This window comes from Odocoileus virginianus, chromosome 17, assembly GCF_023699985.2.
Source record: "Odocoileus virginianus isolate 20LAN1187 ecotype Illinois chromosome 17, Ovbor_1.2, whole genome shotgun sequence".
NCBI classification, from domain to species: domain Eukaryota; kingdom Metazoa; phylum Chordata; class Mammalia; order Artiodactyla; family Cervidae; genus Odocoileus; species Odocoileus virginianus.
In genome coordinates, this window is record NC_069690.1 from 18,912,240 (window position 1) to 18,940,107 (window position 27,868).

General features: G+C 45.6%; 1 protein-coding gene and 2 long non-coding RNA genes across 8 annotated transcripts in view; 2 read left to right on the forward strand and 1 right to left on the reverse strand.

The window, feature by feature from the left end:
- The first annotated feature begins 90 nt into the window (after positions 1-90).
- LOC110131825 (uncharacterized) lies at positions 91-27,621 on the forward strand. Its single transcript, XR_011492155.1, has 3 exons — positions 91-389; positions 733-852; positions 27,075-27,621. It is a non-coding gene; the product is annotated as an uncharacterized lncRNA (long non-coding RNA).
- BLTP2 (bridge-like lipid transfer protein family member 2) overlaps positions 1,399-27,868 on the reverse strand; it is a 33,031-nt gene continuing 6,561 nt past the window's right edge. The window contains exons 15-49 of one of the 6 annotated variants that reach the window (XM_070478757.1): positions 27,162-27,367; positions 24,814-25,906; positions 24,191-24,382; positions 23,851-24,053; positions 23,585-23,703; positions 23,257-23,477; positions 22,100-22,290; positions 21,878-21,977; positions 21,539-21,741; positions 20,170-20,464; positions 16,935-17,092; positions 16,437-16,643; positions 13,401-13,500; positions 12,740-12,922; positions 12,135-12,256; positions 11,519-11,674; positions 11,310-11,431; positions 10,558-10,738; positions 9,844-9,930; positions 9,533-9,643; positions 9,263-9,398; positions 9,029-9,159; positions 8,742-8,843; positions 8,328-8,462; positions 5,990-6,238; positions 5,812-5,895; positions 5,623-5,691; positions 5,209-5,278; positions 4,870-4,974; positions 4,668-4,708; positions 4,393-4,420; positions 4,194-4,283; positions 4,018-4,106; positions 3,790-3,900; positions 1,399-3,351 (exon numbers count right to left, since the gene is read on the reverse strand). In XM_070478757.1, coding sequence (XP_070334858.1) covers positions 3,127-3,351; positions 3,790-3,900; positions 4,018-4,106; positions 4,194-4,283; positions 4,393-4,420; positions 4,668-4,708; positions 4,870-4,974; positions 5,209-5,278; positions 5,623-5,691; positions 5,812-5,895; positions 5,990-6,238; positions 8,328-8,462; positions 8,742-8,843; positions 9,029-9,159; positions 9,263-9,398; positions 9,533-9,643; positions 9,844-9,930; positions 10,558-10,738; positions 11,310-11,431; positions 11,519-11,674; positions 12,135-12,256; positions 12,740-12,922; positions 13,401-13,500; positions 16,437-16,643; positions 16,935-17,092; positions 20,170-20,464; positions 21,539-21,741; positions 21,878-21,977; positions 22,100-22,290; positions 23,257-23,477; positions 23,585-23,703; positions 23,851-24,053; positions 24,191-24,382; positions 24,814-25,906; positions 27,162-27,367 — 5,915 coding nt within the window. In that variant the 3' untranslated portion in view covers positions 1,399-3,126. Of the gene's footprint in view, positions 3,352-3,789; positions 3,901-4,017; positions 4,107-4,168; positions 4,284-4,392; positions 4,421-4,667; positions 4,709-4,869; positions 5,098-5,208; positions 5,279-5,622; positions 5,692-5,811; positions 5,896-5,989; positions 6,239-7,071; positions 7,902-8,327; positions 8,463-8,741; positions 8,844-9,028; positions 9,160-9,262; positions 9,399-9,532; positions 9,644-9,843; positions 9,931-10,557; positions 10,739-11,309; positions 11,432-11,518; positions 11,675-12,134; positions 12,257-12,739; positions 12,923-13,400; positions 13,501-16,436; positions 16,644-16,934; positions 17,093-20,169; positions 20,465-21,538; positions 21,742-21,877; positions 21,978-22,099; positions 22,291-23,256; positions 23,478-23,584; positions 23,704-23,850; positions 24,054-24,190; positions 24,383-24,813; positions 25,907-27,161; positions 27,368-27,868 lie in introns of those variants that run through there. The other 5 variants (XM_070478756.1, XM_070478758.1, XM_070478760.1 and 2 more) reach the window with 5 other exon arrangements.
- On the forward strand, positions 11,670-15,840 carry LOC139039028 (uncharacterized). Its single transcript, XR_011492156.1, has 2 exons — positions 11,670-11,908; positions 14,912-15,840. It is a non-coding gene; the product is annotated as an uncharacterized lncRNA (long non-coding RNA).

The window sequence follows — 27,868 nt, forward strand, 5'->3', positions numbered from 1 at the left end:
TGCGAAGCCTCAGTGCGTCAGGCGGGCGCGTCGGCTCCGGACTCGGGCCCGGCGGGCAAGGGCGGGGCTTGCATTGGCCCCGCCCGGCCATGTCCACTGTGGGCGCGCGCTCGTGTGCCCTGCGGTCTGATCCCCAGCATCAACCCTCGATGCGGGCGGTGGGAGCGTGGGGCTCAACGCCCAAGGCCAGTCTTTCGGCCTCACCTCCGAGAGCGTAACGGGTAGCTGGACGGTCGAGGAACCCATCTCTCTAGCTTCGAGAAGGCCACTCTCACTCCCAGTCAAAAAAGTTGTCCCCGTGGCCTGGCCTTAGAAGTCTCTCCCTCAGGTTTTCCACGGTTACTTTAGCCGTGACCGGCAAGAGCCGGCCGAGGGGTCTAGAAGGGAAGGTGAGTGGAGTGGTTTTTTTTTATTTTTTTACTTAGGTTGCTCGGTCCGCGAACAGGACCTGCTTCTGTGATGGCGTCAAACAGCCTGCGCTGTCATTTAACCTCTCCAGAATTTCTGGTGTTTTCTTGGGACTTACCTCAGAGCCCGCAACAAGTTTACTGGAACAGTCATAGCTTACAAGTATTTGGACATTTATTAGGCACCTGGCACTCTTCCAGATGCCTTTTATATCTTATCTTCTTTAATCCTGAAAAGAGCTATGAAATTGGTGCTGTAAATATCCCCGTTTTACAGACACAGGAACTGAGTCACACGTAATGTCTTTTGTCCAATGCCCCGCAGGTAGTAAGTGGCAGGGTACAGATTGCCACCCACACTACCAACTATATTCTACTGTCGCTTGAGACCCGTGTGGGAAACTAGCTACTGGAGATGGGATTGATTTTGGAAAACAGCCTAAAGGTAAGTATTTGGAGTTATAGTTTATTATAAAGTCTGTTTGGTTGAACACTCGCAGGCACGTTATTGACACTCTGAAGTCATAATGAATTTGGAAAAGGCAATAGCCCAGGGAGGAAAAACCATGTTATGAACTTCAGGGCTCTCAGGGGATGGGCTCTTCTGTATTATCCAGTAAGAGAGCCACTAGCTACATGTGGCTACTGACACTTCAAATGTGGCGAGTCCAACTGCGACTGTAGGAGTAAAAAACAAACTGGATTTTGAGGACTTTGTTTGAAAAAAAAGAATACCTTATTTTAAAATGTTGATTACATGTTGTGAAAGTCGCTCAGTTGTGTCCAACTCTTTGCAACCCCCATGGACTGTATAGTCCATGGAATTCTCCAGGCCAGAACACTGGAGTGGGTAGCCTTTCCCTTCTCCAGGGGATCGTCCCAACCCAGGAATTGAACCAGGAGGATTGCAGGTGGATTCTTTACCAACTGAGCTATGTTGAGATATTTTTAGATATATTGGGTTAAATAAAATGCAGCACCATAGACCAGATGGGTTAAACAACAGAGATTTATTTTTTCACAATACTGGAGCCTAGAAGTCAGATCAAGGTGTCAGCAGAGTTGGCTTCTTCTGAGGCCTCTTACACTGAGATATTTGTTGGTGGATCAAGTCACCAGGTCTCCTAAATTCCATTCTAATACTCTTTACTGTTTTAGAAGCCATTAGTTTCTATTTCTAGTATTGGTTTTTTATACAATGTGAAGTTCTGGTCATGACAACTTTAGAAGTATGTAATAAAGCTTAAAAAGTCTCTGAAGAGAAACAAATGAGATAGTCAAAAGGCTTAAGGATACATTATTTCTTTATATATCAACCTAATTCTAAAAGGCTTACAAAGATGGAGGTAATCTACTAAGATTTTTAAAAAAGGATTAAAACAGAAAAATGAAAATAAGAAAAGTAAAGGCAGAAAAGGAGGATGGAACCAAGAACATGGCTAGCATACAAAACATAACATGAGGTCCTAAACACTTGTTGGAAGTGGACCACAAACTGGGCTCTCAGTGGTCTAGCATCATATGAAAAGAAAAATAGACTCAGTTGAATATAAATTGTCTTTAAGATAAAAACCAACCAGCAATTGAGGAAAAGCACAATTGGGTTCAGAGAAAATTTTCTCACATACATCCATATATAGAACATTATGATCTATAAACACCCTTTACAGTATCCACAGCAATTAAATTTCATAGGGATTTTCATATGGATTATCAAAGTATAATTCAGAAAAAGCAGTTCTGCAGAGGTCAATAAAATGCCAGCTATGTACAGGGAAAATCTGGCTTAAACCAGGGGGACAAAATTAATAAACAGTACTTGAGTACTTCCCAGACTCTCTTCAGATATGACTGAAGAATAATGAAAGTGAAGCTTTTAGGAAGTTAAAGAAAAATGAAAAGAAGTCATGAAGGCCAGAAATGTATACAATTTTAAGGTTCAGATTATGTTCCTAAAGGAAAAGGTTCTTGAGTTCCATCTCTTATCTTAAATCTCAAAGTTGATGTCATGCCTCTTAATCCATTGGTTTGCACATCAGAAACTAAACCCTTGGCCATCTAGGGAAGAGGTCAGTTTAAGAATACTTATGTCTTTCAAAGAGGTTTTGTTTTGGAAAAAATGTGGATAGTTATTCCAGTTACCCCTAAAGAAGACATGTAACCCCCCATGTTTCATTTCTTATTCTCTTCCTCACAGTATGCTATTAGATTTAACTTTTTAAATTTTTAAAAATTAGACTGACTTTGGGCCCTAAATCATATGTTTTACCTGCATATTTAGGGGTTGAAATAAATGCTAGCTTTTGAGACCTCGGAAAAATATTCATACTGCTTCTGACAAGCCTATTAAACACATAAATAGCACCTTGGGAACCCATGAAATGTTTTGCTCATGAAAGGAAACATGGCACAGAAACAAGAAGGAAAAGTGGAATAAACTTCTGGCTAAAAACTGCAGGGTATAAGCACCGGAGAACTGAAATAAAGGTAAAGGTCCACACTCTGATCTGAGACTGAGATAAGCTGTATGATGAGGTAAGGACTAGGGCATCATGGCTGCCAACAGAACACCCAGTCTGAACTCTGGTTCAACACCTAAAGGAACAGAGTGATAAGAGGCTACAAAGTAAAAACAAACTGATCATCAGGTGGTCACAGTGAGCTGGCAGTGGAGGAAGTCCTCAAGTTCCTGGATGGGCCCCAACTCCAGTAGAGAAGCTCAAGCCAGCCTTGGGTGGACCAGGAAGGACTCCAGATTACAGTCAAAGTCCTTGAAAAACATGGACTCCGATGATGGACTAGACTGGGCAGCTTGTGTCTCCAAGACAAAGTTCACTGGATGCTTCTGTAGGAGCTCTGGGTCAAAGGCCACACCCCGGAAGAAAGGGTGGACCTGGAAGTGATGCAAATAACGTAGACGGTGAAGGGGATCCTGGTGTAAGAGCTGAAGGAAAACAGAACATGAAGGAGGAGAGACTGGGGTATGAAAGGGATGGAACAGAGAAGCTGGAAAAGGAGAAAGAAGTTCATGGATCTGTGGAGGGCAGGGAGAAGAACCCAAAAGAATAGAGGATATGTAAAAGTGGGGGAAATAGGCTAATTTGGGGGCAGCAGTAGGAATAAAGGAGCTGTATTGATAAGAGAGCAGCACTCTCTCAGAAGTGACCTGCTATGGATGGGGACAAGCTTTGGAGGATCAGGAACTCAGGTATAAAGTCTGAAGTGCTAGTTAGAAGGCAAGTAGTGACGTAGTACTTGATCAAGTTGGAATAGCCCCCATACCTGCCCATCACCAATAACTAATCAGAGGATTGGGGACATACCACTTCAGTGATAGGGAAAGAAATTAAGGTTTTGGTAGTGAAGTCGTGCTCGCCCTTACCTCGCGGAGTAGGAGTGAGAGCCCCTGGTTAAGGGAAGATGGGATCTCAGAGTCATAGTGGGTCACACTTGCCAACATGGCCACATGATCTCTCTCTGCTGGCACTGGGAACTGAGTTAAGGGGTGGGAAGATGTCATTGCTTAGAATGAGGGAAGATTTCTTAACATCTTTCTTCCCACCAGAAAGCAACTCCTCTTCTTTGCCCAACGTCACTACCATTCTCTCACCTTTCCAGTTGACAGAGAAAAAAGCAAGACACCCAGGGACCACCAGTCAGCAGCATGGTTGTAAGGCCCTCCACTCAGGACCTCGGGCGCTACAGATTTGAAAGATACTTGTCACTGACATCTGTTGGCTTTCCTCCTGCCTACTGCTTACCCATCAGCTTTAGCCTCTCCCTCACCCATGTACTGAAGAGTGCCACAGATAGTATAGGCTCGGGCTCCTTGGGGCAGGTGGCGGGACAAACCAAAGTCTGTCAGTTTCAGATGGCCTGTGAAAAACAAGGCATCAGCACCACTCTGTTCCAACCCTCATCAGTCATGACTTATTTCCAAACTTCGGTGCCTCTTACTCTGGAACTAGAAAAAGAAATGACTTACCTCGTTCGTCCAGAAGGATATTCTCCATCTGAAAAACCAGAGGTGAGAAGTTATTATTCATTCTCTTCCTTTCACCCCTTTTTCATCATGTGTATCCTCAGCTGAAGAAGATGCCCTTGCTCAGCAGCCAAGTCTATACTTGGAGGGCCCTTGCCCAAATCCTTAACAGCCACGAGGGTCCCAAGGTCAACTGTTCTCAGCAGCTCCTCCCACCTTCTTGGATCTATTGGAATGTCTTACTGAAGTCCCTCCTCAAAAACAAAACATTCAATTACCTTCACATCTCGATGGATGATGCCCAAGTCATGGAGATAGCCTGTGGATGACAGCAAGCATGAGGGTTACTGAAGCTCTTTGTCCTAATTTCCCTGATAGCTCCCACCCCATTTCTATCCCTGTTGACTTCAGCTCTCTCCTGCCTCCTCCCTCCCTCCTTAATTCCTTCCTCATTTCCATTACCACTCCTGTTTCACTTACACAGCACCAGGATCAGCTCAGCAGCAAAAAGGCGGATGGAAGCCTCAGTCAAGCGGCCAACAGCAGACCACACGGAGTACAGATCTGTGCTGCAGTAGCTGCACACTGCAAAGCACCAGAAGTCTGGGCGATACTTGGGGCCTACTGTGCCTGGGCGCAGGGCACTGTATGCCTGCTGCCCAAACCGATGCCACCTGCTGTCCCCTCTCCCTCTGGGAGAGAGCAGTACTACAAGAAGGGGAACAGAGCAAAGGCAGAACAAGCCAAAGGGATGGGTAATCTCAGGTGGGAGTACAGCAAAAGTACCCTTGGGAATAAGGAGAGAAGCCAGTTACTCACTAATGAAGAGGTGTCGTTTTCCCTGCCAGCTGTCCCCCATACTGTGTACAAAAGGATGGTTGATCTGTCGCTATGGACGAAGAAGTGAGGAACATTGAGGGTCACTGAGGATCAAGGCAGCCAGAAGTCAGGCTTTACCTAGTTGTGCAGAAAGGAAGCTGCTGCCCCACCTCTCAGTTCAGGCTGCCTGCCTGGTACCCCACTACTAAGGAACACACTGGATTTGCTGGAGAGTTTTCCCCCAGGACCTAGAATCACTCTACCGATAGCTGCATTTCCTGAGATCTTCCGGTTACAGCAGAGGGAGGGGTCAGAGCCAGGAAAAGCAAGCTAGCTGGACAAAGAAGGTGCTTCCTCCACCTGCCGTTTGGTTCTTCCGAGGAGCCTTTCCAGAGCTGTGTGCACACTGCGTACCTGGATGCTGACCTCCTCTTTGCACTGCCTCAGGACGTCCCTCCGTAGGACCTTCACCTTGGGCACCACCTATGAAAGGAGAGGAGTGATGCTAGGGGAAGTGTTATTAAAATTGTTTATTCCTCCAACCTCTCCAGAATCAAGGCTGGAGGCAGGGACTAGAGAATATGGGAGTATCTAGGTCCCTACCTTCACTGCAAATACTGCTTTCTGGCCACAGTCTAGCACCTTGAGGACCGTTCCAAAGGAGCCTTTAGCCACAAGGCCTAAAATCTGTACAGATAAGTGGAGAACAGGGCAGTTGAGACTCTTGTTTCTTGATTTCTCCCCAAGACTGAGACCCCTTCCAGGGATTCCACTGACCTACCTTTAGCTGCTGATGCCCCCTAAGAGGCCTAATAGGAAACTCCGGCAGAAAGAGGTTGATGAGCTGAGGCACTGGCCATTCAGGCAGCGGCTTCTCTACTAGCAGTGGGGCTGGCTCCAGGGGCTCCCGATGCAGGAACTGATGCCCCCGTAGTCCCCACAGTTCTTTCACACCTGACCTTGTGGTCCCCACACCTGACCAGAGGCTCTTCCAGCCTTGGACCCAGGGGCCCTGGATGTTGCCACCCTGCTGAGAACCAAAGGAGCCACTAAACTTTCTGCCCCTGAGGCATTACAGGTTCTGCCCGTCTTAGCAGGCACTCCCTCAAATCTCAACCCTAAAGACATAGATTTGGCCCAGGCAAGATGGCTACTGCCCTTGCATCAAGCCAAGGTCTGGATTTCCTGGACACAATTAAAATCCTCTAGGAAAGCAATATTTGGACATTCCCCCCATATGGCATCAGAAATTCAGCCTGCACCTCTCAGTATGGGGCTGGGATAGCTACTTTGATAGTAAAGCCTCCCTGCCCCACCCCCACAGTGGACAACACTGTCACCGCCAATTACCAGGCCTTAAGTACATGCCTCTTTCACCTCCCCTAAAGAAGCTGCCAGAGGCCCCACACCCTACCTTATGAGAAGCAGCCGTCTGGGCATGGTGCCCCTGCCGGCAGCTCACTGCTCCCATCCCCAGCTTCTGCCTCCTCTCTCCTTCTGCTACATCTGCTGCCCCAGTTACATAAGCAATTCCTCCCCCAGTGCTGTTATACACAAGCCCCGCCTCTTCTCCTTGCTGTTCAAACTAGAGATGCAAATGATGCAGTCAAACCTCACCCTTATCCCCAAATCCTATCGCCCTGGTGAACAGCTTAGAGCCAAGACTAAAATATGCAGAGATCTGTCAGCATGGGACCCATGTCACATAAGAGCTGGGAAATATCTGAGATACAGCTTCAGGTAGGAAGGAAGAAGCCACCCTCAAGAGTGGCAGCTAGGATTGGTGGTTTCTTGGATTGATGGAGAGAAAAGGATACAGGCTGAAACCATACACTCAATACAATTAGAAAAAAAAAAACAGCATCAAATTTAAAATATATTTTTTTCTCTTTAAATCACTTTTTTTTTTTTAACCATTCTTCAGGGGATAGCCCAGGGAGAGAGATCCATGGCCAGCCCTGTCTCCTACTGCCATTCTCCAAAGTGAGCTTGGCACAGTTTGGGGAGGGGCTGATTCCCCCAGAACACTAATACCACTTTCATACAGGGTGGTGGGATGAGGGACAGATGATCAGCCCCTCCCCTCCACTTTCTGGCACATAGGGAGAGCAGTTACACTTACAAATATATATATATATATGTATTTTTTATATATGCCTATTTATAAAAATTTATCACACTTGATCAGAACTGTCCCCCCCCCCCAATCCTTTCAGTTGATCCCAAGGGAACCAGATTCTGGCCTTGGAGCCGTTCCCTGGGTCTTGCTCTCTTGATGCCTCTCTGGCCCTGGCCCTGCTGATCAGTGTGAGGTAGAACTCAGCATTATCCATCATGGTCTGCAAGGAACCAGCCAGCTGTTAAAGAGCAGGGCCTCTCTCCACAGCACCCTGTGGGCTCCTGACCCCCACAGATCCTAAAGGATGAAGGGAAACACCTCCCACCCCACAAGTCCCTGGGGCCTGAGTCAGAGTCAGATCCTGTACTGCAGCCTCTCTTGGATTGCCGGATCACTTGCGCCTGCCAAAGATGGACTTCTTCCCAGGATTCTTGTTGCCCACACTTAAACCGATGAGGAGCCGGGCTTTCTCCTCCTCTTCCTGCTGTTGCATGTTGAGGTCTGATTTAGTTTCTAGTTTTCCCCGGACCTCAGACCCTGTTGCAGGCTTCAGCCTTAGCTTCTCTTTGATTACCTGATAGGTTAGAGAGGAGTAAAAGGGAAGGTAAATATTAATGGGACAGGGAAAGTAAGGTAAGTGGACCAAGTCAGTATTTATTAAACTTACATGGACACACAATGGGGGCAATTCAGATTATTAAACGATCTCTGCTCTCAAGAAGCTTACAGTCTATTAGAACCCGTTCTAAACATGAATTTATGTCAGTCCTCACTTCCCTAAAAATCAACAGTAGTTAACATATATGAAACACTCAGTAGACATTCAATTTAACCATCTTAGCAAAGTCATGGAGAGGATAGGAATAAAAATCACTCCATTCACGTGCCCCCTTCCCATGGCTGCCTGGTAACACATACATGTTACAACAAAATGCCCCTGAGCAGAGGATCTGCTTGCCAGCCTCTGCTAACCAAACAGCCATGAACTCTGCCGGGATACCTGGGCAACCAGGGCTTTGCGGCTGTCCCTCTTGACAGCCATGGCAAAGTCTAGCCACGTCCATGTGTTGTTATGGTACTCCAGACAGGGCAGCACCAGGTTAAGGTCACCCCAGTCCACGCTGTTCTTCTCACCCTGCAAGAGAAAGAATGAGAGGGAAGAGAAGAGAAAAAAAATATATCAGCTGCCATTTTTAGTCCAAGCCAGTACTTGAGTCCACATCTGGTATCTTTCTGCAGCAGCAACCTACAGATAGTGATTTCTCACTATCTCAGTCTGATACTGATTCCTAAGGGAATCCAGAGGGAATAGCACATTACCCACAGACCACCTTCACTATCTCTGTTTTTAATCTCTGATCTTATCTGGTACCCTTTCCATACTGTTCTAACAAAGTGCTGGGGAAGGGCAGACCTTGTAGCTGACGCACAGTGGAACCTGTGGGATCTTTATATAGATGAAGGAGTTGTTCATGGCAGCTCGCTCTTTCATCTTGTCAATATCATCGACAGGGTGCTAGGAATAGAAGGAAAGAAGTGTGTACCCCTCAAGCCATCACAGGAAATTCAGGACCCCAAACATCTCCAACTCCTTTCATCCCTGGAGTAGACTCAAAAAGAAACAAAAGAAATCCCCAGCCAGGCCAAACAGAGTACCCTAGGACTCTCCCATTTTCCTATTATCAGGGGCATGTCTGGTACCTCAGGTGCTTTGCGAAATGACCTTCTGACCCCAGAACTCCGATTCAAGCCCTGTGCCACACCCTTCCCAGGGCCCAGTGGTGCTGTATCATCTGTTGCAATCAGCTGCCGAGGCTTCACCACTGGTATTCCTACAAAAAAGCAAGTACACTAGCTGTTGTCCTCCTTCGGAAGCTTCAGCCGTCTCTGGGGCTGTGACCCCAGTCCTCTGGAGCTCCCCATTAAAGTTCTCACCAGTAGTCACCAGTTTGGACTTATCTTCTTCATCACCAACCTCATCATCTTCCACACTTCGGCCAGGAAAGAAAAAACCCATTATTCTATGGAAGAACTGGTGTGTCAGCTGGATGGTGAGAGGCACCACATTTACCTAAAGAGGAGAAAGGCTGAAGAAGCAATTAAGCTCAGACATCATCCCTCAGTTTACCTATCCCTAATGTAACAACGCACAGAGAGCTTTTAACTGCCTTGTGTTCCTGGGTCCCCAAAGGAGTGTTTGCTAACCTCAAAGTGCTCCTTAACAGAAATACCCCCAACTGGGGGCCGGACTTTGCTGAAGAGGCGAAGGGCCAGTTGTCGCCCAGACTGGCAGGAACTCTGGGGCCGCAGGACTACCTGTAGGATAGACAGTGATAAGTCAATCCACAAATCCTCTGCAGGCCAAGAAAAGCAGCAATGGTCTTGCTAAACTAGGCAAGTTTCCATCTCACATCACCACATTCTTTCCCATAGTTGGGTTTATGTGGAAGTGTCATTGCAAATGCCCAGTGTTAGGAAGCCTGTAAATGGGCTAGGAATAGGGAACTAAGACTTACCTTATAGACAGCATTAGGGAGGAGATTGTTCATAGTGAACCAGCCCAACTCCAGAAGATGTTCTGCTGTGTCATCAGATTTATTCACCTATAAAAACAGATCGCAACCCCCAATCCACTATAATAAGCCTTTCTCAGGAGCTTGCCAGAGGACTGCTACCTGTATCATTTGTTTTCAGGTTCTACATATGCTTTTGCTATGTCTTTCATTCTTAGAGTCAATGCACCCTCTAATCCAGTATTTCTAATGGGCACTGATGGCCAGGGCACTAACTGCCAACAATACTTTCCAGTCCCTATGACATTAAAAAATGGCCTCAACACATTTCCAAACATCTCTAGGGGAGATGGAAGAATAATGAAGAAAGTCCTGTCCTCCATGCCAAGGGTAACTGCAGGAAAGATGTACACCAGTACAGAATTAATGATTCTATTATAAGCTGGACTTGGGAGACTACTTTCCTCTGGCCATATAGAATAATTACCTCCTTCAATGAAGGAAGCATTGGATCAAGCTCATCTGTATCTCTATTATTTACTATCACAAACAAATGTGTGTGAGAGGTACTCTCTGCTCATGTTTCTATCATTATTAATAACCACGCATACCACCAATAACAATAAAATAATAGTCTCTCTTTGTGAGTTAAGACTCCTGAGAAAGGTCAATGCCTCTTAATACAGCTGTCTTTGTGTGACTGTATATACCCAATACCTTGCTGTAGAGGAAGCGCTGCAGCTCCAGTTCAGCAATCCCTAGCTGTCCGTCTTCCTCGGTCAAGCGCCATCGTGCCTGAGCAAAGTAGAATTCGGTGCGGCGGACCACACTCACATCCTCTTGCTGCTTTCGCAGTTCCATCTTGTTGGCCTGCTGCAACTGGAAATCTTTAAAACACCTATAAAAGGATAGGAAGGTCAAAGCCAATATGGGCAACAGCATTTGGGTTAGAGGTGGGGTGGAATGCCCTAGAATGATGCAGGAGGTAAACCCAGAGATGGACCTAGTCTAGAACAACTATTCCCTAAATATTTTCATTGGATTCATTGTTTCTCACATTCTGCCATGTGAGCACAAATGCCATCTTCAGTTCTACAGCTTCTTGAAGTAAGCTGCTCCTACTAATAACCCCTACGATTATATCTGCATATGTGTTCCCTACTGATCAACTTCAAAACATTTTATTTTTAGTTCAGTTGCACAGCATCATGGCCACAAAAATGATCTTTCTGAACTACTTGTTTTTCTCCTTTTCCCTGAGGTACTCTAGTAAGGATCCTAAAAAAAGGGCTCTCCTGTTCTCAACCTGTTGGCCAAGTCTAACAAGGCTCATTCAGGAAAAGGTGCCTGAATCTACTACATCAGCCTTTGATAACACACACTAGACCTAAAGACTATCAGAATGCAGGCAAAAGAAACTGACTCCATCTTGGGCACTGGAAAAGGGCATAGGGAGAATGCTGTGGCACCTGATGAGGATATTAAGCTCTTCACTTTCCAGCTGTAGGTTGGCCTTCTCCTGGTTTAGCTGCAACTGAAGCTTTAGGTTCAGGTCAAGCAGGTTCTCATTCTTGCTATCATCCTGCAAAGACTAGGGAGCCAGAACAGGAGAAACTGAGAGATTTCCCATGTCTTAGGAGACCTCCCTACCCTCACACTCCCTACCCCAGGAGACTACCTTCATGATAGAATACATCTGCTTTTCCAGCTGCCGTATCTGCGCCACATGCTGCCGCACTGCCTCCTGCAGATGTAATATGCTACTGCGCTGCTCCTCAGGATTGCTAGAGATCTCAAGCTGGAACCTGACCCGCTGCTTCTTCTCACTGTGCTCCTAAAGGAACAGAAAAGGAAATGAACAAGAGACAAGCCTTGCAGTAAAGTAAAATATAGAGAGGAACAAGAAATGATGACCTCTTCCGGAATGTTCACCTTCATCTGTCACCATTAGTAGCAAGAGTAAGGAGTAAGCCAATGCAGAAGATTTGGCAATGCGGATTTCACAATAAGCCAGTTCCACAGGGGAGGCACAGAGGTGGAATTGGGGAGCAGTTTGATGTTTTTCGAGGTAAGTGACTGAGTAAAGAAAAAACTGACCAAGAAAAACAAGGGACACTCAGACCTTTCCTAGATAACTAAAATTTCAACTGCTGCTGCTAACTAGAAGAGAATGTATCATCCACCAGGCCCTTTTTCAGTCAGAAGCATGACTTTTCTTACTGGACCCCAAGTAAACCACAAGGTCTGGGGGTTCTTCTGAGGCTAACTGGTAGTCTATAACAGATCCTACTCACCTTCCGCTTGGGTTCTACATGGAGTAGCAGGTTATTGACGATGTCCAGGATCATAGCATATTGAGCTGGGTTGGTGGAGATTTCCAGCTCGTGATGGATGAGGGTAAAGGTATCCACAGCCCCTAAATAATTGTTTGCAGCTGAATAAGAGACTCAGTTTCTCCCTAAATTTCTATCCCATCTCCTAATCCATATCTTGAACCATGTCTGTTAATTAACCCCATAAAAGGGTTTGGTGAGATATGTTCATGGGTAGAAACACCTGCTTATTTCAGAATCAAACAATATGCATTCATTCCAGTTATTTGGTTTCTTTTGGCTGAGACTCCCGGCATGTGGGATCTTAGTGCCCCAACCAGGGATCGAATCTGTGCCCCCTGCAGTGGAAGCGCAAAGTCTTAACTATGGGACCACCAGACAAGTCCCCCATTTATTCCAATTCTGTTCTTTCCTAGCAGAACTTAAAAAATAAAAAGTAAAGTGAAATGCTAATGCCCTGTGCATACTGGGACTCTTAATAACACTACGGCCTGAAAACTACCAAGGAAATAAGTACTTTCACAAGTTTCCTACTCCCCACCAAAAGCCTTTCAAACCCTGAATACCTTCTTGCTTCTTCAGAAGATCTTCCTTTTCCTGGTTCTCAGGAACCTCAGGTGGCTTAATCTGCGTTGCCAGCTCAGGATCAATGTCATGGCTGTAACTAATATAGTACATTCTGCAATTGCAGCGTGAAATGATCCTCTGGATTTGCTGGGCTTGCTGCGCCTCAGCTGGCTGGTTCCAATCTGGAAAGAGGTAGGAAAGAGATAAGAGGAAGACATTCTCAAAAGAGGTATTGTAAGAGCCTCCCAGCTATGTGTGATGTCTAGGTAACTAGACACTTGCTTTCAATACAGCCTAACACAAAAATGGTCCTAACCCACATATATTAATCTTACATGTCCGCATGCGTGCATGCTCAGTTGCTTAGTCACATCTGACTCTTTTGTGACCCCACAGACTGTAGCCCACCAGACTCCTCTGTCCATGGGATTTTCCAGGCAAGAATACTGGAGCAGGTTGCCATTTCCTTCTACAGGGAAATCTTTCTGACCTAGGAACTGAAGCCATGTCTCCTGCACCTCCTACACTGGCAGGCAGACTCTTTACCACTGAGTCACCTGGGAAGCCCATATTAATCTTAAGAATAAGTAAAGAAATGAGACCCCCTTCAGGATGCATGTCTGCTCCTCACCACATGATGGGGAAGAGGTGAGAACTGACCTGTGGTGGTGGTAACCATGCCTCCCACTGCCTGCCCACTCTCCATCAGCTCCTGCACAGAGTCCAGACTACGCTGCCGGTGCTCCTCAATATTCTTTACCTGAAGACAGAGATACAGGCATCTTTAACTCCTGGGGGACCAGTAGCTTGTCCTGCCCAACTGGGTCATATATCTCCATAATGCAAGTATAACACTACTGAGACTTTCACTGCCTAGAACTGATGAATCTCCCAAGGTAAAGGACAAATGTCTCTCTCCTGCTCAAACTACCCAAGCTCTCCAAACCCAACTTGAGTTACATTCACATTTTGCCAGGATTCAGGCCAGAAAAACACGAGCTAGGTAAAAACCAAATCATGTCCAATCTCACACCCATAAAGATGGCTACCATAAAAAAATGAGAAAATAAGGCAAGGATGTGCAGAAACTGGAACTCTGTGTACTGTTGATGAGAAGTAAAATGTTACAGCCAGTATGGAAAACAGTATGGCAGTTCTGCAAAAAAATGAAAAACAAGGACTTCCCTGGTGGTCCAGTGGTTAAGACTCCCTGTTTCCAATGCAGGGGGTGTGGGTTCAATCCCTGATTAGGGAACTAAGATCCCACATGCCACACAGTGTGGCCAAAAATTAAAAACAAACAAAATTAACAGAATTACTCTATAATCCAGCAATTCTACTTCTGTATACCCAAAAGAATTAAAGGCAAGGTCTTGAAGAGAAATGTGTACTCCCGTATTCATAATAGTGCTATTCACAATACCTACAATATGGAAATCACCCAAGTGTTCATCAATGGATGAGTGGAGAAGTAAAATGTGGTATATACATATAATAGAATTCAGGTTTAAAAGGAAGGAAATTCTAACACATGCTACAACATGGATGAAACTTGAAGACAATATACTAAGTGAAATAAGTCAGTCGCAAAAAGACAAATATATATGATTCCACTTATATGACATACCTAAAATATTTTTTATATATATATATATATATATATATATATATAAAAGAGATATTTAAGAGCAATCAAAATCATGGAGATAGAAAAGAGAATGGTGGGTGCCAGGACCTGGGGGAAAGCGAAATGGGGAGTTACTGTTTAATGGGTATAGTTTCAGTTTTACAAAATGTAAAGAGTTTGGGACATGGATGGTGGTGATGGTTGTAAAACATTATGAACGTCCTTAATACAACTAAACTATACATTTAAAATGGTTATGATGATAAATTTTATATAATGTTTTCCATTTTTATGGGCCATGATACACTGCATGGAGCTCTTCAAACCTGCACCCCTGCAGTGGTTTGCAGAGTCTTAACCACTGGACTGTGAGGGAAGTCCCTTTTTATCTTTTTTATAAGTTTTATATTATGTATATTTTAATCACAATTTTTAAAAATGGAGAAAAAATCACGTCATGGGCAAAAAAAATTCATCAAAACAAATGACTTCCCACCCATTTTGGTATTCGTGTATTTGTGTTCTTCCTGTTTTCTGTCTTCAGACTGTTCTGACACTGTTGCCATGGGGGAAGGGAATTGAATTCTCTGGACTCTCTCTGCCAAGCTGAAGTCAAAGTGAATAGAATGAGTGATACAAGAAGAACACAGACAATCTGCCAAGTCACAAAATAATTCATATAGGAATGGTAATGTCAAAGTCCTTCCCACCTCAGCCAAGGACATTCTACTCTAAAGCTAATACCACAATCTGAGAAAAAAAGAATTCCCTTGCAAAAGAAGGCATGCCTAAAAGAACCAGAGGTCCAGAAAATGCCAGAAAGGGAGATCTTGCATAGTTCATCCTGCCTACCTCTGCATGAGTAGTTAACATTTTCTCTGCCTATCTCCTGAGACTACTGGTAAACAGTACTGCTTGCCTGAACTACAGCTGTAATATATCAGCATGACCTTTCACATTATCATCAACCTGACCCTGATTCAATACTTATTACCTCTTATATAATTTATGCTTGGGGTTGAGCCTTAAGATCATTGAAGTAATAAGTACCACCAGTCAGGGAGGAGGGAGGAGGGGTTAGCTTTGTCTCCAATGAGTAGAATGAAAAATGAAATTATCACGCTGGTCCCAATCAGATGTAGCTGGATCCAATAACTCATCTGAATGGACCACACCCAGCACAATGTGGATATTTAACACCTGTTAAGTAATCACAATGCAGAATAGTGGCTAGGTACATCTCATACCCATTAGAGTTACCAATAAATTTGATGATAGTATATCCTAGAAATTACAGTGCAAACTTAGTTTTACCAAAATGCTGAAAATTTATAGCTTGGTTCCTTCCAACTGCTCACAATCTCACCTAACAAAAAAAAAATTATCTTAATATACAACTAAGACCTCCCCAAACATACTGACTTAAATAAGACCTGACTTCCATCTGAATGAAGCTTCGTATTTTTCAAAGTACTTTCTATTTGATCCTTTCAACAACATTGTGTGAGTGAAATATTAATTCAGTTTCACAAATGAAGGTGACTTGCCCAAGGGCTCATGGCTACTAAAATGGCAAAACTGAAATCATATCTCACATAGTAACCTGCCTCCCAGACAAGTAGTCTTTCTATTCAACCTTACTGATTTTCTGAAACAACTAATCAACCATCTTCATGAGAGATCAGAGAAAGGGCAGCTAGAGAGCTTATTGAAAATTACCAGACTTACTGCCTGGTTTTTTTGGCTGCCTACTTATAAGTATGATCTTATAGTGGTCAGCAATCTCAAGTTAAAAAGTTGCAACTCATTTTACTCTCATGTTGGGAAATGAGAATTTCTCTTGCAACAAACTAGAATAAATATGAGACCTAAAAAAAAAAAGCACTATGTGTTCATAGATCACAGGCCAGAGACTGCATGGAGTTTCTCTACTCAAGTGTTAGGAGCCTCATTATTCTACAACCTGCTAGCAAAAGGTACTATCAAGGACCTTGCAAGCCATTTTGGTGAAAGGTGCAAACTATGGACAACTGGAGAGATATCAGGCCTCCCCAGTCCTGCCAACTAACCTCTAACCAGAGCTGTCGGCCATCCTGCTCAGTGGGGCTGCTTTCAGTGGTGGCAAAGTACTGCATGCCATCTAGGATGCAAGTCCAGGAGGTCTTTTGCTTCAGTGTGTCACCATACCAGGCTGGATGGTGTTGGCACTGTAGCAGCTGGGCTTTGGCAGCTGACACAATGACACAGCCTTCCGTCTCTGCTCCACGAAGAACCATCTGTGCCAGAAACAGAAGCAGAGTCACAGCACAAGGGCCGGGAGGACGATGAAAGGTTAGTGAAAGGACTGTACCAGTGAGTGACTGCAGGTGGGTCTAATTCTGGCTTACTGAGTGAGCTCTGCTGGCTTCTACTAATGGAAGTGATTATCTATGATACCTGTTATTAATAAAAAGGATAGTATTTTGGAGCTCAACCCACCTATTCTTATGTAGAGATGGAGGGGGGAGGTAAACACACATGACTGTCATCTAGCCCTATCTTGGGGTACTCTAGTAAAGAGAAGGTACCTGGCAGTTGACCAATTCGATAAGGCAGTTTCGGTTATATATGTCATCAGTCTGGCAGGCAGCTATGCCACACAACTGGTCACTCACACCTGACTCCTCTTCTGTGAACACTACAAACCTATCTGTCTCTTCAATCAGCTTCTTCAACATGTAGGCACCTGGCAGAGAAATAAGAAGTGGGGGGAAAGCCACAGAGTTAAAGGGAAGAGAACACATCCAGGGCCAAACACCTTCTTTCAATTTCTCTAGAACATATTCTCCCCAACCTGCAACTCCAGCTCAGCCCACTCCACCCCTTTTGGGTAACAGTTGTCATTTCATTTTCCTTCAATTTTAATAAAAGTAACAGATTCCCAAGAGAAACTTAGAAACACTATGTATACGCAAGCATTTCTTTCTCTTAGGCATATCCACCTCTAAATTACTCTAGATCTTATTCCCTTCCATCATGTTCCTTCTATTTTTCACTTTATATATTTTTTAATTTTTAATTTATTTTTTAAATTGAAGGATAACTGCTTTACAGAATTATGCTGGTTTTTGTCCCAACATCAACATGAATCAGCCACAGGTATACATATTGTCCCCTCCCTCTCGACTTCAAATTGTTTTAAATGCTATTTGTTTGTTGACCACTCCTTTCCACATAAATTCATTCCCTTGCCATCAGTGTCACTGTGTTCTAGCTCTACTGCTTTCTCTGATTATGCCTTTAGATCCTCCAACTTCTCCCAGGTTTTAGAGATAAGTCTATCTCTCAAGGTCTCTTCTTGGCCTATTCCCTGTTCTTTCTTCTAGAGTTTGTCCAACAATGGTAGGTTAAGAGCACTGTCTCCAGAATTAGACTAGCGTGCCTATGTTCAAGATCCTATCTCTGCCAACTACTTTGATGGTAAACTTTGGCAGTTGGCTTTAACCTGTTTCCTTGTGTGTAAAATAATAGTAACTATCTAATATGGTTTTTGAGAGAATTAAATGGAATAATATATAAAGTATTTCACAGGATACCTGCCACAGTTAAGCATTATCTCCTGGGCATTAACTGCTCTATGCTGAAACTCCCAATCTCTAACTCTAAGCCCTAAGCTTTTAGATCCTCATTTCCATCTGTTTTTTATACATTATCTAGATGTATTACTTGCAGGACAAACTCAGCACATCCAAATTTGAATTCAACAATCCTACACCTCCACAAATCTGTTTAGCCTCTGGCTCTCCTATTTCTGAAATTATTGTTACTATCAAGTCACCAGGCTCAAAGCATCAGTCAATTGTTACCTCCTTCTCCATATTCTAACTCCCCCTTCCAACCAGCTGCCAAATCTTACACACGTACATAACATTTCTGTTCATCCCCTCATCTCCATTCCCACTGCCTCTACCTAGTTCAGGCACTCCTGGCCTCTTGCTAAAATGCCGTAATAGTTTCCTCATTTGTCTCCCCCACCTCCAATTACTTTCTCTCCAGTCCTCCCTAACACCACCACCAGATTTATCTTCCTAAAAGTAAAATTCTAATGATGACACACCCCTATTCAAATCCTTCAGCAGTTCACCGCTGTTTACTGAATAAGGAACAAAAACTCCCCAGCCTTGTCTGAAAGACCTTTGATGTTCTACCCGTAGCTTTCCTTTCCAGCATCTTCACCCTTGGCTACACCCTGCACCAACCCAGACTGTTCACTCTCCTCTGAACGCACTGAGCTTGACCAACTCCACTCTTGCTCAAGATACTGCCTTTGCTTTCAATGCCCTTTCTCCTCACTTCCACATGCTTAAACTGTACTAAGCCTCAATAAACCCTTCCCTGACCATAGGACCTCCTTCACTATAGTCAAGAACTCACATACTCTGTAATTTCTCGCTAGTGGCACTTAGCATTTTTCACCTTGTACATGAACTTGCACTCCTCTATACTTATTCTCTCTCCCTAAAATGTCCTCTTTTCTTTCTTTGCCTATTAAACCTCTCAGTCATGTCCAACTCTTCTGCAACCCCATGGGCTGCAGCCCGACAGGCTCCCCTGTCCCTGGGATTTCCCAGGCAAGAATACTGGAATGGGTTGCTCTTTCCTTCTCCAGGGGATCTTCCTGACCCAGGAATCGAACCCACATCTCCTGCACTGCAGGTGAATTCTTTATCACTGAGTCACTGGGGAAGCCCCTTACTCTTTTTTTTTTTTTAAGTTCTACCACTTTATTGCTATCAACCCATCTCCCTCCACCCTCGTGCACACATGCTCAGTCATGTAATCCCATGGACTTCAGCCTGCCAGACTCCTCTGTCCATGGACTTTTCCAGGCAAGAATACCGGAGTGGGTTGTCATTTCTTCTCCAGGCCCTTACTCTCTTTTAAGACCCATCTCAATTATATTATCTTTTCTGTGAAGCCTTTTAGACTTCCCTCTGCTCATTTAAATACTTTCTTCTTAAACATTCCTACAAAGCATCTTCATGACTTATTTTTTTGGCTGCACTGCACTGCCCGCAGGATTTCAGTTCCTTGACCTGTCAAATCCATGCCTCCTGCAGTGGAAGCACAGAGTCTTAACCACTGGACCCCCAGGGGAAGTTCCTCACGACTCAGTTTCAGAGCCTCCCCTCAGCTTTACAATTCTAATGTCTAGGGTCACATGTCTAGTACATTATAAACCCTCAGTAAAACTAAAAAGTGAACCAATGAATGAGTGAATGGTTCAGTGAGTGAATGAACTAATCTTAGTTCAAGAATAATAAACCTGTTGAGGCAAGCAGGATGTCATATGTCTCTCTCACTAAATCCAGTATAGTGCTTTGTGCCTACGTGGTATTCAAAGAATATTTATTGACTGAATTCATCAAAACACAAAATAATTCTCCAATTCTGTTTCTTCTCCATAGTCATTCTGACTAAGTCATCACTCCTTCCTGATCCTCTTCTCCTGGCCAAAGGACCAGACCCTTTTTTCTTTTTTTGCCAGAATCTTAAGTTTCCTGACCAGGGATCAAACCCATGCCCCCTGCAATGGAAGCATGGAGTCTTAACCACTGGACCACCAGGGAAGTCCCATAAACCAGACCCTTTAATGCCCATCTGGCACTGCTATGTAAGACTTAGGTGGCCTAATGTGGAAAAATAACAGTTTCATCTCTACACACAGACTGAACCACCCAGAATTAGTCCTTCTCAAACTCCTGTTCAAGCCCACATACAGATTCTAAACCTAACCCTTTGGAGTCTTCTCCACCAGCTTACCTCCTGAAGACCCCTTATCAGGCTGTCCACTGAAGCTGGGAGTGCTGACAGGAGGTGGGGTTGGGGCACTGGAAGGAACACTCTGCTTTGGCTTTTTGGCTGGCAGGTGGGGATCAATCTTTAACCCCTTTAGCGCTTCAGTAGAGAGGTTACGTTTGAGCACAGCCGCCTTTTTGTAGCCATCATATAAACCAAAGGCAATGTCCCGATTGGTGGTTGTCCAGGAAGCCCGTAAATCTACCAAGTGCAGCTGATGCGTGTGAAAGGCAGAATCCCCAACTTGAGTAGAGGGCTCCTAGGCAACAGGGAAAGGACCTCAGAGTTGCATGGAAATCCCCACCATTCCTTCTGGACCACAAATGCAAAGATAACAAACATGCTTGCTGAATAACAGACCTCTTCTGAGGGATACAAGACGACTGAGTGAAAGAAAAACTATGTGAGCTTAGTGTGTGTACTATATTACACTCTGACTATATACACTGTATTTTAAATGCAGTTTTTTTGTTTGTTTGTTTTTAGTCACTAAGTTTTGTCCAACTCTTTTTCAACCCCCATGTGCTATAAAGCCCACCAGGCTCCTCTATCCATGGGATTTCCCAAGCAAGAATACTGGAGTGGGTTGCCATTTCCCTCTTCAGGGGATCTTCCCAACCTAGGGATTGAACCTGCATCTCCTACACTGCAGGTGGATTGTCTGCCACTGTATTTTAAATGACTCAAAAGAATTTCATCTTAAAATCCTTCCTTAATTGGGGGCAGGGAAGGGACCACCAAATAAAGCACTAGGAAAAAAAAAGTTTTATTCTATTTCTTGAAAAGCAAGAGACTATCTTTAGAAAGAGGGGAAAAAAGAAACTTTCAGAAAAAGGGATGCATATACTAGTGAATATATCATAAAATAACAACATATATAATTAGAATATAGTCAAAAACATTACCCAGGACTTAACCTAAAGCCTACCGCTATGAACTGAATTGTGTCCTCATACCAAATTTGTATGTTGAGGCCATAATCCCCAATGTAACTTAATGGGAATTATAAAGATGGGGCCTTTAGGAGGTAATTAGGTTTAGAAATGGGGTCCTAATTAGGGTGGGGCCCTCATGACAGGATTAGTGTCATCACAAGAAGAGCCATCAGAGAGCTTCCTTCTTTTCCTGCCAGGTGAGGCCACAGTGAGAAGGCAGCCATCTGCAAGCCAGGAAGACAGCCCTCACCAAAACCTGACCACGCTGCCCAGCCTCCAGCAGTGAGACAAATTTCTGCTGTTTAAGCCCCTCTGCTCACAGTATTCTGTTATGGCAGCCTGAGCAGACTTAGACACCTACTGATACAAGCAAGGCAGTAGAATGTGTCAGGTGGTACCTCCTCAGCCGTGCGATTGCTGTGCCGTTGGTAGGTAAGGGAGGACAGGCTCAGTAGGTGGGTCTTTGTTACCAAGGGATCAAGGCAGTGGTCAGCGTTCTCTTCAGTGGGCGAAGCCATCAGGTGAACAGTCACCTGACTTAAGTCACTAACCATCTGTGTCACACTCCAGTCAGAGATGAGGCGCCGCATCACTGTGCCCGCTGAGGAGAGGAGGCATACAGGGCCCATGCAAACCAGAACAGAAGACCAGTGTGGGGCAGAAAGAGAGGCCGGGAAGGGAACTGAGGAACAGGACGAGGAACAGACGTGGAGAAACAAAGGAGCCTCTGATCTTACCTTGAGGTATAAGCCGCTGAGTTCCCCGAGTGAAGACGTGGCCCTGACTGCACTCAATTTGGATGCCACGTTGCTGGGCAAATGAGGCCCAGTAATGCACCTGGCAACGAGAACATAACACTGAACCAAGGATGGCGTCAGGGAGGTGACTCATAGACCCAGTGAGGGAAAACAAGAAAACTAGAGAAGTGGACAGATGTCAGCAGCACCATCAGAGCTGACCTGCAGCTGGGGAAAGAGCGCAGTATAGGAAAGTTGCTTGTAGTGCTGGCCAAGTTTCTTCTTGCTGGGTTTCAGGTTGTTGAAGAGCTTTCCCCTACAAATAGGCCTTGTGACACTAGTCCAAGTTGCCCAGAAGTTCTGCATCCAGCGCAGGGTGCTACTATAAAGCAGAATCCGGGGCTGGGATATCGCTGCAAAAGAAACGATAGACATTTCCCAGCTGTGGTAGATGAAAGGACGACCCTGGTGGTCCAGTGGCTAAGACTCTGCACTCCCAATGCAGGGAGCCTGGGTTCAATCTCTGGTCGGCGAACTAGAGCCCATATGCTGCAACTAAGAGTTTGCACGCCACAGGCCTCAACTGAAAAATTTCACAGGCCATAATGAAGATTTTGCATGCCAACTAAGACCTGGCACAGCCAAATAAATAAAAAATTTAAAAACAGAGATGAAGCTAAATCCTTTCCTCGCTTCAGGGTTTTGCTTTTTTTTTTTATAGTTCACTTGTTGAAGGGCTTCCCAGGTGGCACTAGTAGTAAAGAACCTGACTGCCAATGCAGCAAACTCGAGAGATGTGGGTTCAATCCCCGGGTCGAGAAGAGCCCCTGGAGAAGGAAATGGGAACCCACTCCAGTATTCTTGCCTGGGAAATCCCATGGACAGAGGAGCCGGGCAGGCTGTAGTCCTTGGGGTGGCAAAGAGTTGGACACGACTGAGCACACCACACACTGTTGAAGCACTAGCTCCCAGTACTTTATTTCTCTTTTTCACTTTGGCTGTGCAGGGCCTTCACTGCAGCACAAGGGCTTCACTGCCCCAGCATGTGGCATCTTAGTCCCCTGGTTAGGGATCAAACCCATGTCCCCTGCATTGGAAGGCAGATTGACAACCACTGCACCACCAGGGAAGGCCCCCAAGCTTCAGATTTTAGAGGTTTAAAAACCCCAATGGCACTCAAGCCTCGTACTCTCCAATACTGTCTCCTTTCAAAGACCCAAGAACTCTACTTCTACCAACCCTCTTCCAAAAAGGATCCTAACCCCAAAGCTCCCTTGCTCTTTTCTGATCCCCTCTCCAGAGGATCAAGCTGAAGTCCTCAGTGTCTAAGCTCATCCTCCCAAGCCCTTCCTCTCCATTGCCCCAGACCCAAGCCTCACTTCCACTGTGCCGAGTCAGATCCATCTTGATGGAGAGATTGAGGTTCTCGGAGCGAAAGGCCCGGTAGGAGTCATGGAACTGGCCCAAGGGCACCTCAGGCAGGAACTCTGGGGCCCGCAGAGTGACACCATGGTGATCGTGAGGGTTCCCGTGGCACAGCCACTGCAGGTCCAGGGTCATGCAGAGGTCAGGCAGGTGAAGGAAGCAGCAGTCATCATACCTGGCTCACAACACAGCCCTGGTCACCAGCAGCCCCTCGGCTCTCCCCATCTCCCCTGACCCTGAGTCCCACACCCGGTCTGAGGCTCCATCCGTTACTCTACTCACTTAGAGGCTGTTCTCACGTTGATATCCAAGTCACCCTTGAACACAAACTGACCGGGTTTCCAGTGAAAAGACAGGTGGTTCCATTCCCAGTGCATATTTTCAGTTGTGTTGTATGGATCCTATAACCACCCCAAAAACTTGGTGAAATATAATTAAGCGTTATCACCTTCTCCTCCCAAATCAGTGCCTTTCTTTCTTCCCCCATATGCTGTACAAGCCCCAGCCCCACCATCCTCAGAAGAAAACACCTCCTCTGGACCCCTCACCTCAGTGGCCAGCTGGTGCAGGTTGGCCTGTTCAATGTCCATGTGCCAGTCCCCATGGAACAGAAGACGGCTCTTGTCCCACCAGGGCAGGGGTGGACTGGGGTCAGCTGAGGGCTTGGTCAAGAGGTCCACACACTGGCCAATCAGTGTCCATGCTGGATCCCAGCATGGGCCCCATACCACGGTGTACTGGAAGATTTCCGCTGGGGCAGAGGAGCACAGGACACAGCCTGTTATACACCTTCACCCCTCTCTTCATCCTTTACCCCAGAAGGGCCTCAGCTCATCTCCCATCCCAGCCATCACCACCATCTCAAATCATCTGCCCTCCCCTACTCACAGTGGAAGTCATGATAGAACTTGAGTGGGGGCATGTTCCTCTCAACGGCCACGTTACCCCAAGGAAGCCCCAACGGCAGGATCTGACGCCGACGAGAACAGGGCTGACCGCTCTGCTCAGTGCCCACCAGTCGACCCATCAGTCGCCAGTCACGGATCTCAAACAAGTACCGGGGATAGTCTCTTATCCGTACTGTTAACACAGGGAGGACGCACAGTGGCTACCCAGGAAACTGAGCACTTGCAGGCCATTCTTCCGCCTGCCACTATTTTTACATCTATTTCACACGGTCAACTGAGATAATAAGAGCTGGCAGTTGGCAGCAAAGCCAAAAAAAGGGCACAGAGACCTTAAGCAAAGAGTGAGGGGGGTAAGCTGAGATCCACGAGCCTCACTAACCCTGAAGATGGCTGTGTTAGCTGTGCCCCTGTGTTCAGCCAAGCAATTTCAGGGTGAAATTCAGGAACAGAGAAAAGGAAGAGGAGTCCACCCATCCCACTCCACCCACGCCCCAAAACAGCCGCATTTCCCAATATAACTGAGCTCCTCTGTAATTGCTCAAAGAGCTCCCTGGAGCTCCAAGGGCAAACCCTGGGCTCTGCAAATAAGGAAGTGTTACTTACCCAGAAATGTCTTGACGCTGCACTTGAGCATCCTACACCACTGAATGACAAGATCTATTCCCTCAACAGGGAAAGGGCTGCCTGGATCAAGCTCTCGAACTTGCTCTAGCACACGCTCAGGCCCGTGGAAGGAGGCATCTGCCAGAGCCACCAGTTCTAGCCCTGCCAGGCTCCAAGTGAGCAGGGCCCGGCGCATGGGCGTGTTGCCATAGAGACGACGGGAGCGCTGGATGTAGATTTCGATGTTCTTATGTTCCAGAGAGGCATAGAGCTCCTCGATTTTGCGGGCAGGCAGGAGCTCCCCATGCTGCTTCCGCAGGGCGGCCACTTTGGCGTCCAGCAGCTGCAGCCGCTTGGCGCTCTCCTTACTCTCGTCCTTCATCAGCTCGTAGTTATCGCGAAGCTTCACCTCAAAAATGTCATCCAGGAAAACCCACGAGAAGTGCTGGACCTTCAGGAGTATATCAGGCGGGAGCGGGGCAGAGCTGGGAGAAGCCTGAGAGCGAGACCCTCCGTGCAGGCCCTTCAGCCACTTCTGAACTCCCACGGCCTCGTCCAGAGTCCGCGAGAAATCATACTGATAAGGAAACTCCACGGAGACCGAACCCAGGGCGAGGAGCCAGACGCGGTTCCGGAGCGTCTGCAGCCCGGGGAAGGGGTTCCGGTGAAGGATCATCTCCTCCAGCTCGGGGAGCAGTTGCACCTCCACCTCCTTGAAGCTGAAAATGCTGTTGCCATCAAAGCCCGCAGCCAGCTCTGGGCAGTAAACCTGCAGTGAGCCCCCGTGCCGGCTCAGGGACACACTCTCAGCAGCCAGGGTAATGAACTTGTCTTCAGCTACAAAAGCTGTCAGCTTGGCTGTGCTCACCTCCAGCGTCAGGTTTAGCAGCCGCTTTGGCGGGGAGGACTCCAGGGGACAGCTTTCTGGCTCAGAGGGGGTTGCTGGAGTCTCTAGCTCAACAAGGGGAACAGTCTCAGGGAAAAGAGTGGTTCTTAGTAGGTCTCGGCACTGCAGGGTGGCCAGCACATGCTGGTACAGGTACATGTGATCTGGGGGGCTCCAGAGTAAGGTCAGCCCTGCGCCACACTGAACCTTTACAGAACAAGAGGAAAGGATCGATCGATTACCACATCCGAGAACATGAGAGATGCAGGAACTATTATACATGCACAAGAACCATCTTCGCTCAGAAGTCCTTCCTGAGCAACCACATTAATTATCCCCTTGCTTTGCTCCTCTTTGCACTAGTATGCTGAGCTAACAGTTCCTTCTTATACTTAAAAGCACTTACACTTTTTTTTAAGTTCTCCTCAACCGGAATCTAAATTGTCTGAGAGTAGAAGCCATTTAATTCTCTGGCATCTACTAGAGAATACCCAGTATATAGATGTACTCAAAAAGTCATCTGGCTTTTACGTTTCTGCTCATGAGTTACCTTTCCATAACGACCACCTTCTGTATAATAACCACTGCAAGAATCAATTGGAAAATGTTTCATGCACTGATTGTACCTTGACTTAATTCTTAAAAAGTACTAGTCATACGTTCATATAGCAACTGACTTATGGGAAAGTATGCCTCAAAGAAGGGATTAGAGGAACTATGTTAGCCTAAAAAACAAAGTCAATTCTCCATAGTTAAGCAGACAGAGGAAATTTAAATTCCAAGACCAAAAAATTCCTCTGAGTTCCAATCTCTGTAAAGGAAACTCTTCAGTTTCCAAAGGAAGTTGAAGTCTGATGAACAGGGAAATATCTCACTCTCCTCCCAAGAGGACCCCATGTCCAACTGAAATGATACCCTGAGAAGAAAGGTACTGGGAAGCCTCTCAAAACTTTCCAGTTCCTCCATCTTCAGCTCTCTTCTAGCCTGTTGATGAGCTGAGTGCTTCAGTAAAATACCACCAGATCATGACCTTTAAGAGCCCTTTACTTACATATATATATATATATATATATGTGTGTGTGTGTGTGTGTGTGTATCCGTATATCAGATATACGCACTAAAATCTTTACAGTTGAAATTATATGTCTGATATCTGCTTCAAAATAATCCCATAGTAGAAGGCAGGCGCAACTGTTCGGAGTTTAGCTAAATGAGGTTGGTCCTAAATTGGTAATTATTGAGGCTGGGTATGGTTGCATGAAAGTTCATATACTCTCCGGTTTTATATGTATTTTAAGTTCCATATTAAAAGATAAAAATGTACAGAACAAGCCAGGGAAAAAAGACCAACCATTTGGCATTATGTTTCTCACAGGTGAGTTTCACAACATGACTGAAGACTGGAAAATGCTCTAAGCCAGGGAAAAACCAACCCGACCCCACCTCGCCATAGAAACATTACCTCTAGAGAGCGGATGCTGCTGTGATAGGTGACGGAGAGCATGGAGAAGCCGAGTACTGGAGTGGGGATGTCAGGAGCCTTACAACAGGGCTGCATCTTCTCTGTGACCGACTTCACCAGTGCAAGCACAAGTCCTTGAACACCCACAGTGGAGGTCTCAGCACTTCCCAGCACAGTCAGTGTATCCAGCCGGATCTCAGAGGCACCTAACATCCAGAAGCCATGCCAGGGTTGGTATCCAGCTCTCAAACGCCCACTGCAGTCCTTGCTCTCCTTCCTTCCTTATTCCCCACACTTTCCTAACCTAATTCCTCATGTTTTAGGGAAGTTTTTCCTTTCCCATTTTAACCTAACTATAGCTGGAAGGGCCAAAGAAGTACCCAAACTCCCACCAATTCCCCAGAGATGTATCAGTTTCTCTCTAGAACTAAATACACAAAGAAAACTAATTGCATCTCCTTCTCCTGATCAGATATCAAGGCTGTTTTTTCTTATACACTTTGCTACCTGTAAACCCTTAAGAAATATCAAGAAGCCCAACAGTTACAAAAGACCTTTTAACATTTCCTGCCTCTGACTTAGAAAATTTTCAAATAACTGATTTTATTACGTGAGGAGCAGCAGCGTAATCTGCTTAGGTTACAAACTACCCACTTCAGTACAGTATACTGTATACTATACTGTATAACTACCCATTTCCTGTCCCA